General features: G+C 39.3%; 2 protein-coding genes across 2 annotated transcripts; one reads left to right on the top strand and one right to left on the bottom strand.

The window, feature by feature from the left end:
• Window positions 1-492: 492 nt before the first annotated feature.
• LOC144656227 (5-hydroxytryptamine receptor 1E-like) lies at window positions 493-4288 on the top strand. The gene is made up of 2 exons (XM_078516470.1): window positions 493-761; window positions 2390-4288. The coding sequence occupies exon 2, from the start codon at window positions 2423-2425 to the stop codon at window positions 3701-3703; it is 1281 nt and encodes a 426-aa protein (XP_078372596.1). The 5' UTR covers window positions 493-761; window positions 2390-2422; the 3' UTR covers window positions 3704-4288.
• A 2375-nt stretch (window positions 4289-6663) lies between these two features.
• On the bottom strand, window positions 6664-11171 carry LOC144656545 (uncharacterized protein CXorf65 homolog). Its single transcript, XM_078516770.1, has 5 exons — window positions 10990-11171; window positions 10175-10261; window positions 8773-8889; window positions 8123-8191; window positions 6664-7363 (listed from the first exon to the last, which is right to left on the bottom strand). The coding sequence occupies exons 1-5, from the start codon at window positions 11012-11014 to the stop codon at window positions 7101-7103; spliced, it is 561 nt and encodes a 186-aa protein (XP_078372896.1). The 5' UTR covers window positions 11015-11171; the 3' UTR covers window positions 6664-7100.
• Between the last annotated feature and the right edge of the window lie 20 nt (window positions 11172-11191).

Below are 11191 nucleotides of genomic sequence, written 5' to 3' on the forward strand. Positions count from 1 at the left end.
TCACGTGGTTGCCAGCTGTAAATAGCCCTAGAAATTTCTAGTCAAAGGAACTATACAGACAATTCCGGGTGACTGGATGGTTTAAACTATGCCAGTGACCCCATTTAACAAATTGTTTCAGGAGTCAGTTATTTATTGACAGCTTAAACCATAAACCTTAATCATAACAATTATTTTACCCTTCGTACACAGCAATAAAATGCATTGTATTTTGTCGGCTTTTATGTCCTAGCATTCTTTCTATGCTTTTCCACATTTCTAAGAAAAAAATCTGCCAATATGTTTAAAGATAAGATCGTCGGACAACTCGTAACGTACATTTCTCAACACGTAAATAATACAACGACGATTATGCATGGCTATTACTAACAAAAGGCTATAGCTGTCTGAAACCTCCTTCAATCTATTGTTTCTGGTACTTAATTGCCTTTCAAATGCAAACACGGTATCTATAAACAAGTCGGCTTTTATTCCACGGTCACGGTCAGACGCTGTGGGATCATTACGGGACACTTTTGGCGCAATTTAGTACAACTTGTACAATTTCGTACTCACGAAATTGTTTCGAGTGGAGTAGAGTTTCGAGTGGAGTCTATGAGTCTGTTATAGAAGCGAGGAAAGAGGGTTTTGTCAGAGAAAATGTCCGATATGTCATCAAAAGTTTGATTTCTCTTCTTGTTTAATCGTGTGTCGCCACAATTTTATTTTCATTCGCCGGTAGCAGAACCTTCGTATCGTCCGTCTGATAACTTTGTCCAAAGGTAAGAACTTTTAGTGAAAGTTTCTTCTTCAAACTTTAGTAAGTTCACTTCATGTTTAGAGCACTTGTCAAGTTCTCTTGCTTGTGTTGAGCAGAACTATGCAAAGTTTACAAGTTCTTGGCTTTACAAGTTAAGTAAACACATGGTTTACAAACATTGTTGAAGTCGGCGTCTCTATCGTTCATGCATAGCAAAATTTGTAAAATTTCGAGCAATCAAGACTTCTAAAATGGTGGAAAGCAAACAGGACTTTTTGTCTTAATTGTGTGGATGTATTACTTATATTTTCGAATTTAACTTTAACGAGTACGTCTCGTTTGGCTACACAATTTATTCATCGATTTGTGAATTCAAAACATCTGCATGACTCAACACTTGAAAGAACGAAAAACTGAACTAATCTTAACTAAACCGTGTAAACTTCTAGACGAAAAGACCGTTTCGTCTTCTACCCGGCCTATTTAAAAGCTTAGAAGTTCATTGAATGTGATCTTTACTTTGATGAAAATCTCTTTAAACACTTTTTAATTTCAGCTTTTAATTTATTAAAGATTTTTAATTTTGTCTTGTGTTCCGACAAAGATATATGAATAATACATCTGATGTGTCTTCAAAGAGAATATATTTAATTACTTCGTTCTTTTCTTTTATAACTTCGTGAATGACACCACTAAAACGAATTGAAAACACCGCCAGATCGTTAACAGCTCATTTGGTATATTGTTTGAGAAAACCACATCACTTAGGTACTTAATGAAAACGAAAAAGAGATCTCTCGCAGTAAGCCGCGAGGGGCGCTTCAGATAGGCTTCAATCAAAACAACATCGATATTGCGCGACAACAAAGATCGATTCCCCTAGAGAACTAACATGCTGGAACAAACTCCCTTATTTTCGGCAGCAATGGAATTTTTCATTAACTCTATTTTAATCTCGTTAAATTCGAAACGAAGGTATCAGAAAAATGTATTAATTTTTGCATTGTTTGCGCGGCACTTAAAAGTTTGATGTTCTGCTAGGAAAGATCCGAGTTATTTTTAGCGTTTGGTAAACTTTGCGCTTCTTGTATTTACATAACTGGAGTGTTCTGTCGAACTGTATCACATTCCTTGACGTTTACTTTTCTACGTAATCTGGCTGTTCACTCTTTGAATGCTTGAAAAAAATTCTCTTAAAAAAAGACAACAGAAAAACAAACACTTTGATTGGACCGTGACATTCCATGTAGTTCAGTAAGCTAACACTCAAGCCGCAACCAGTCAGTATATTGAGCTTGTGGTTATTTTGCTGTTTCCTGAGCTACCTGAGTCAGCAAATAGAATCCACGCATCGATAAATTTGGGAATAAAAACTCTTTTTATAAATAGGGAAGCGAATAAAGGAAAGAAAACTTTAACTTTTAATACTGAAATACGAAAATGACAATCTTATACTAAATTTACAGATAAGACTAAGAGTTGCACCAGAGTCGCTGCCTCGTTCACAGGCGTCGCTCTGCCTGGAAGCGAGGCAACCATTGTCTTCGCGTTCGGTTAACTAACATACATGTGTTTTTGTTTTGTTTTTTAATAATAATAACTTATTAGTTGTAGCTTACCGGTTAACCTAAATTTTATTTTTCTCAACAGTCTCATGGTTAGAATTAATTATTCGCCATATCCATGGTCAAAAGAATGTATGGTCTGCTAACTTCACCAGCCAGCCGCTCACAACCGGAGAAGGTCACCGAAGCATTCTTCCTTGGGGTCCTTTTCGTGATCGCTTTCCTAGCCAACAGCACCATATGCTGCGCCATGGTACAGCCCTACCGCCTAAAGATCCCTTCAAATTTATTTCCTTTCTCATTAGCAGTGGCAAACTTAAGTCTGGCTCTTCTACACACTCCTTATACTATGGCGTCAGTTATTATGGACCAGTGGCCATTTGATAACGCATGGTGTCAGATTTCGGGCATGCTGATAAATCTGGTATCAATGGCGTCCAACTTTTCTATAGTGACCATTGCAATTCATCGTTATTATCTCATTGTCAGGCCTCTTTCGGTTACTATTAGCATTCGCCGAGCGAGAACAATGGTGTTATTTATTTGGTTTACATCATTTGTCACTGCGGTTCCTCCGTTGTTTGGCTGGAACTCGTACAGATACATTCCTGGAAAAGGTTTCTGTTCAGTGGATTGGCAAGATGGCGGACCACACCTAGTGTACGCCATTTATCTTGTGCTTGTGAGTTTTCTTGTACCGTTTGTGTTTCTTATGTACATTTATCGCGCTATTTATCTGAAGACGAAGCGTCAGCGAATTAAAACTGACTACAATACCCTTCAAGGACTCGGGGGTGAGTATTTCTCGGAAAATCTACCTCGAAGGAAATCGCAGACTTGTTACCAAAAACTAGTCAGTTGTTTTATAAGGAACAGTTCACAACATAGTATTTCATCACCTTCAACCTCAGAAAGAGAAATGGTTTCTTCGCCAGTCCCATCGATAACGTTTTCCTTCGAGCCATCTGTCCAAAGAGACGACAATTCACCACTAAAGAAGGAGATAAAAAGACGAAGAGAAGCTCTAAAGCAAACTCTAAATCGTCAAAGTTCTGTATATGAACAGAAGACGGTACAAAACGCTTTTATTCTACTTTTATCCTTCCTTATTAACTTGGCACCGTATTATATTGTGGGCATTTGGTCGGGTTTTGCACAACAAACCCCTTCAGCTGTCTTAGACTTCATTGTGACATGGATGTTTGTTTGCATGACAGCTGTCAATCCCATCTTATATGGCTTCCTGAACCGCCAAATAAGGAGAGTGGTGCTTAAGTCCAGCATAGGCCAGCTAGTATGCCAGGTTTGCAGATGTTGCAATGCAGACTTGGACACCAGGTTCGGCAGAGGCGCTAGTGGGTGGGGACGAAAAAACGAGGGTGTAGATTCTGACTGTTGATAGGTCTTTTAGATGCTAATTAATGTTCAATTTATATTTTCACCATAAAGGATACCGTTTTTATACCGAGGTAGAGAAATGAAAATAGAAATTAATAACAAGCTAAGGGGGATCACTAAGGCCCTGTCTACACTGACGCGTTTTCGCCGATGCGCTTACCCTGATACGATCAAAAACGTATACATTTGAAACCAGTGTCCTGGGAGGAGAGAAACAAAGCTTTATTGAATCAATGGGAGCAGCGAAAGCGGAGGCCTTTAAAGGCGCTTCGTATTCGATCGTAACAATGCGGGCAATAGGTGAAAACGCATCGAAGAAAATGCACTGGTGTCGACGGAGACTAAATATAACAAAGCCCTCTTGTATCATAAGGCTGTAATTCACATTGGTGGGACATTTGAAATTGCGCTCTCTTTCCTTCAATGTTGATATAAATTAAACACCTTGAGGCACCAGAAAGCGTTTTACACAGAATTGAAGGAAAAGGGAGAGAGGCAAGCATGGATGTATAAATTCTAATGTCCCAGCTTATGGCGACACTAATTAATATATTGCAGATTCATGTTATGGCCTTTACGACTAGTCTGTTCAGCAGGTCTCGTAAGCGCTGGTTACTGAGTTTTCATAGTATTGATTTTGAGCGACGCTTAGTTGATCAATTTTGAGGTTTTAACTTGTTCATTGAAGTCCGGATTTCACAAGCGGCAGAGTCGGATCAAAAATCGGAGTCGTAAGTGGAATGGTATAAAGCTAGACGGAATCGGAGTCGTAAGTGGAATGGTATAAAGCTCGACGGAATCGGAGTCGTAGGAATCAGAACGTTTCCATTTTCTTCCAATTCCGATGATGATCAAGTGAAAACTAGATTGATGGAGTCTCAAGCAGAAGCGAAAAATAAAAAAAATGCTCGCTAGTTCTCACGCCCTCCGATCGAGTGCTTCCTTCTGTTCCTTTCTGCTTGACTCTGACAATCTAGTTTTCACAAGATCATAAGCGACGAAGTCGTAAGCGGAATAGGAATTAAAAATCTCTGCCGCAGAGAACTTTCCGGCAGCTTACGACTCCGTCGGTTTGATTTTCACTAGATCGTAACGCTCTGCGCTTCCGATTACGACTCCGAGTACGACTCCGACTCCATTGCTACTGAAAATCAGACTTAAGAAGTTTTTCTAAAAGAATATCTCGATAATCTGTAGTCTAAAACATACTTACAGTCAAAGACTTTTGCTTCTAGGTATTCACTCCCGATAAGTCAACATGAAAAGGTTATACGCAGATAATTCGATGTAAATATACAAATCAAATAAAGCATATAGTGAGGCCCTGTTATGGGGGGTTCAGTTATCCCTTATCCCTTCAATTCGGAGCACAGTTATCCCTTATCCCTAAAAGTATCAACAGTGTTATCCCTAAAAGTATCTCTGTCGGAGTTTTCACCGTACAGAAAAGTGAAATCTTGCATAAATTCTCATTATAAACATTAAATATCTTATTTATGTTTACCTTTAAGAATAACTATTATATCTTTGATAAAAATAAGTTGACAGGCCTGCACGACTTTTGTGCACGTGAATTAGCTATTTTTCATAGTTTTGATCTTGCGAGTATATCTTTAAGAGACCTTCCCCTTTTGTATGATTAAGGAGAGGTAATTTGAATATTTTCTTGAGCAATGGTTGTTGTTTTATCAAATGCCAGTTTTTCATGAGCATTTGCTTCAAGTTTGGTACTGCTAGGTGGTATTGCGTTACAAAAGCCAAATTTTTTTATTTTTTTAAGGTTCTTGGTTGTTAGGTACTTGGTTCAGTGTAAGGCCTGCTTCCTACTTTCAAAATTAACTCCCGCGAGAGTTCTTTGGACTAAGGTCTCTGGGTAACCCTCTCGATATGATTTGACTGGAAGTGCTTGATTTTTTCCTCAAATGTTATTCTAAGCAGTCTCAAGGCCTCCCCTTTGATGAAACCTTTCTTACTCTGGTAGGTGCGAGGAGTTATAATGCTCCAGTGGGCTTAATGAATTTTTTGCCTTTGTAAGCGCTGGTGTCAGGAAATTGAAATTGAAGTAGTTCAGTTCTGTATCGAAAATTTCAGCTGTGAATTGATTGTAGGATGATGATTATTTGCTTGTTCAATGAACTGAGTTAAGACCTCTCAATTTGCGTCCCAGATAAGAGGGAGAAACAATGTCGTCGATATATCGTTTCCAAGCGAGAGGTTTGATTGCGCTTTGGCTAAACAAATTCTGTTTCCATAAATATATTGCAAAAGCGACCGCCTTGGCCCGTGGCAGTTCCGTGTGTGAGGTAATTTTTACCATAAAACTGAAATAAGTTTTCCTGTAATATAAGCCTGAGCGCTTGCGCAAGTAAACGTGTAACTGAACCTGAAACTCCCGAAATTATAGGTCTCCCGACCGGAGTCGGTTTGTGAGGCGGGTTTGGTGTTTGACAAAGCCATTTTTAGTCAATATGGTGTTCATTGTTAAGTACTGTAATTGAGTGTTGTACTTTACGGTATTACTACTTTACGGTAGGTTTCTCCATCACTCTTTTGTAAATACATGCCGTAACTTCATGTGTTCTTTAACAAATGCCATGATGATAAGAATAAAAAGCGCACGTGGGACCAGACACAGTATGTGGTCACTCGCCCCAGGCCATCCGGGACAAGAAGGTGCTCTTGGTGCAAAGTGTTGCTAAAACTGACTCATTACGACCGATAACCGATCAATGGTGTAAAAGATGTCAGCAAAAATGCAAAAAGCACAAGCTGAGGGTGATAAAAACAGAGCCTGGACGTAACAGACCTTGTTTTCAATTATCCCTTAAACTAATCCTGTTATCTCTTATCCCTAAACTATTTTTCCCGTTATCCCTTATCCCTAAAATTATTTTTCCTGTTATCCCTTATCCCAAAAACCCCTAACAGGGCCTCTATAGTAGATGTAATGCGTACAATAATAATCAGGTTATTTATTTGTCAAACTGTTATTTATTGATATGTCTGGAGTGAGAGAGCTTTATTTTAAGATCATAACGATATTTTAAGGTACTGAGAATATCCTGTAATTTATTATCTGGTTTTGTAGTGGTCCGAAACGTTACTAAATAAAATTTTTACTTCATATAAATAATGTGTTGATGTACTCTGGAAGAGAAAGCGAAGGATGACAAAAATGTGTCAGTTTTCTTAAAATCTTTTTATAGGAAATTTGGGCGTATTTGAGAATTGCTTGACTCAAGGGCACCGATGCATGAGCAGGAAGCAGTAATCACTCATTTTTTTTACAATTTTTAGTTTTTGTCTATGGGGTTCGACGTCTCTAGGCAAAGACCTGATTCGGGTCAATATATCCAGGAAACTCGGGGAAGGTCAAAGCTCGGATAATTTTTCATGTGTTATCGGGCGCGCCTTGCTGAATTTAATGAAGCACTCAGTGGCGCTTGGGCGAGTTGCACGCTTTGGCTCCTAATTCTACTGCCCCTTCTCCCAGGGGACAGAGCTCGGGATGAGCTAACTGGAGGTGCTAATTGACCCTGTTTAGGCCTTGGCGCTAGCGAGGCTCTCTTTCCACGTGCCCCTTCAGCGTGCAGCCTGTTCGGGGACTCTCTCGATGCCGAGCGTACCTTCTCTGGTTTTGGCGGTGGTGGATTTAGCCGCTCTAGAAAAAAGGAAAAAAAAATATAGAGAGAAACATTGTATTACATAATGAGAGGAATACAGTTCTTGTGGCCAAATGATTATCATTTTTCTGATCTAGTGGCCTCAGTTAAAGCACTAATCGTGGTCATTAATTGTGTTGTGCTGTCGGGGAGACACTTAACACTCACAGTACCTCCAACTCTGACTCGTCCCCAGTCGTCTTTGAGTCCGTCTTGAGTCGACTGCTGAACATCCTTCGCGTCTTGCATTTTTCGCATAAGAGACGATGGGGACGAGTCAGCCTCCAACTCTCTCGACTCAGAATCAAGGTTTTATTTTTAGTTTTATTTATTTATCTCCACGAACGCTCTCGCCAAACGTATTTCGGTCGCCTCATTGGCCGTTTTCACACTAGAAGACGGATAAATCGTCTAGACGGACAAGTCGTCTGACGATTTGTTCCTCTAGTTTGAATTTAAGACGGCCTTTTGAAGACTTGTCCGTCTAGACGACCAAGTCGTCTCTGAAAAATCGTCTTCCCGGATGGGCAAATCGACGGACAAATTCAGACGACTTCAGTGTACGTCCAAAATTGTGTCCATCCCGTTTTCACACTAAGACGATTTGTTTGTCTAGATGATTTGTCCGTTTTTAGTGTGAAAAGGCCATTCAGTAAGGGCTATGTTTATTGTTTAAAGAAATGCTGAGAACCAGTTTAATTAAACGCGTTACCACGGTAGGTTTTTGCATTAAATTTTTTAAAGTTGGAGTTTCTTACCAAGAAACGCCTTATTTGTTTCCATTCCCTCCAAAAGAGGCACAAACGTCATATTGTCTCCTTCTGTTTCTGCAATGCATGTGGAGGAAAAACAAGCTACTAAATAAAACTGGACAAATAAAGAAGCTAGGATGAGGTACAGACAAGCCAAGATCAGCGAAGAAAAAAAAAATCGTTAATTCTTAACACGTATTCATTTTCAGTCGATTTTCGGAGACCAACCCGAAGGAAATTTAACTGCTGAAATCGGTTCGGACGAAATTTCACAACCAATTAAAATCAGTTAAATTCGGTCGATTATAACATACCTTAGTACTACAAAGATTTACCGAGTTTAACAAGATTTTATGTTTCAAACACAATGTGTAGACGGGATGGCGTAATACTTATATACCCAGTTCTCGCTCCCCTTCTCCGTCAGTACGTAGAAAAGCAGTTTGTTTGACAGATCTCTTCCTTGGAAAGACACTGTAAATTGCTTTGCATTGTAAGACTGTTACTTCTTCAATAGATTTCATTTATGGAGGATAACCAAAGGGCAGACCATATTTGCCGCGAACGACTTGCTTTGGAACGAGCGAGAACATTGGCGCCTTTTTTCTCTCTCGAGTTTTTATGCTTCTCTGTCATTAATACAAAAAAACGCTTACTTTCTCCCTTAACAAGAATGAGAATCTCTCTTTCAGTTAAATACTTCGTCCCGTAATCCAGTGGATGACTCTGAAGATTTTTCAGTGAGCCGCTCTCGTCAGAAAGATCGATAAAATCTGAAAAGAAAAAAAAATCATTGAAAGTTTAACTGTTTATCTGAAGCCAGAGCAAATTTCCTCTGTCTGCTCGTACTGCATCTTGGCCTTAGGCCCCGTTCGCACTAATGCGTACAGCCAACTCGTTCTAGATCTAAGACGGACACCGTCGTGACCCTACCCGTACCAACTGCCCGTCTTAGAGATGTGTCCGTCTTATAGGGAGTTTAGTTACAGTAAAATGACTGAAAAACGGCAGGGACGGGCTGTCCGTCTTATCTGATGGAGGTGTCCGTTAAGAGAGAGTTGACTGTATTGGTTTGAAGCGTTTCGTTGATGCGTTAGCGTTTTCGATAGCTTCCATTTTCGCCATCCCCACTGAAACGATAGCACTCAATTTTTAAAATGTATGCGCTTTTAATGAAATATATAAGCGTTTTCGATTGTTGCAGTGTGGAGGATATGCGAAAGCGCATAAACAAAAACGCAGTAGTGTGGAGGGGTCTTATGTAGCGACAATTTCCGCCAACTGCCTCGTCTCCAGGCGTCCCTCCTTCGGTGGACCTGTTGCACTTTCAAAGTCGACCGCGTTTCTCCGCCTAACCATAAAGCCCCGCGCTTTCTGTTCCTTAGCCTGTCCTCGCCGACGAAATGCATGCTGTTTAAGGCGCCTGGGACAAAGCTGAAGCGACAGTGAAAATTGGCGAGCGCTAGCGTTCAAACTCTTGCTTTTGCTTGATCGCAAATTCTCGTGCATTGCCATCGTTTCTTCTCAGGTCATTGAATTTCATTTGAACCTGCTTCAGTTTTCATGGGTCGATGCAACTGTCGTTTGGTTGACAAGCAGATATGATGCAAGCTATGTCGTGTCAACGGAAAGCTAAATTTGCTTCAATTTATCAATTTCTCTTCCCACTTCGGCTGAGCACTCTCGATCATTGCCGTTAAGTGTAATTTCTGATTGTAACTGTAATTTATGTAAAAATGACTGTTAAAATGATCTGTTGCCAAAATTCAATCGTAATTTGTCTATTTCCTCGCGTTAATTCTTTGTAGCTTATTCCTGATACAGATAAAAACAGGCGCCAAAAATTCACGAGGAGAAAGATCCGTAAATTTCCGCGGATAGCGCAAAATTCATTAAGTCCTTCCATATGAAATCTCAATTGAATGAACGCGGGGTTATTAATCTATAAGCCTCCCTCTGTGTCCCGGCTTAAGTTGAACCAAAACAAAGGTAGTACAACTGCAATATAAATGTATTACTTTCAATCTTTTATAACAAAAAAAATATATACACATTTACCATCATCTTCACAATCGCATCTCTCCTTGATGTTGCTAAGCAAGAGGCAATTTCTACAGTTCGGGTTAAAAAGTTCGGTTTTATCATCTGAGAATAGAAAATCACAAATCATATTAGCGGATTAGTTACAATAAATATAAATTTGTTCCAAAATTTTGAAAATTACTGAAACCCCCGGGTGCTAGATGACTATAATTAAAATATTTCTTTTTTTTTAGTGTTTGGAATGAAAGAAAAAATCTAAAAACATGCAGTTTGACTGAATTTAGCGCATTTCGAACAAGAAGGCATTTGCGTTCGCGTGTAAATCGCTAACATTTTCAATTCATTAGCTAAATGTAAATAAAGAGGACTTTCTTCCGTGGAAACATAATTTGTATTTGCCGAAGCTGTAACCTAATTTCCATACCGCGTGATCATATTTAGCGTTATATTAATTTTGTTAGAAACGGAGAAGAAATAACATTTTTTACTCTGTAATCGGTGATGTGAATGATAAAGATTCTTACATTATCCTAAAAAAGGTCTTGAGTACATTAAACAATAAGTTATTGTTCAGTTAAAGCCTTTTAAGACGCCTCGTCCGCTTGCCGTGTGTAGCTAAAGAGGTGTATTTCTTTCATTAAATTTTCGAAGAATTCTTTGCTACGAGTGATGTATCGAATCGAGAAAATTGTATTGAGGGTCGCCCCAATGCTGAAAAACTCACGAGCCAAAAATTATTTTTTAGCGTGGTTAGTTAACCTCTACCGGCCATGTATATATTTTGAGGCGAAGTTGTTATATAATTTAATTTGTGGGGAAAATCTACAAACCTGCAAATCGGACTGTTATGAACATCCTCCAGGGACATCAGTTTCTATGCAAAGGAAGGAACTACCACACTAAAAAACCACGTTATAGGATTGAAAAGCTGAAGCGCAGGCCTTTTTGTTTTTGTTCTCAATGGAATACTGCTGAAACAAAAAGACGCTCTATCGCCAATGTTTGCCTTGGAAACGTGAATTATATTCACTG

Source organism: Oculina patagonica, chromosome 1 (assembly GCF_052425735.1).
Source record: "Oculina patagonica isolate OP01 chromosome 1, crgOcupat, whole genome shotgun sequence".
Taxonomy (NCBI): domain Eukaryota; kingdom Metazoa; phylum Cnidaria; class Anthozoa; order Scleractinia; family Oculinidae; genus Oculina; species Oculina patagonica.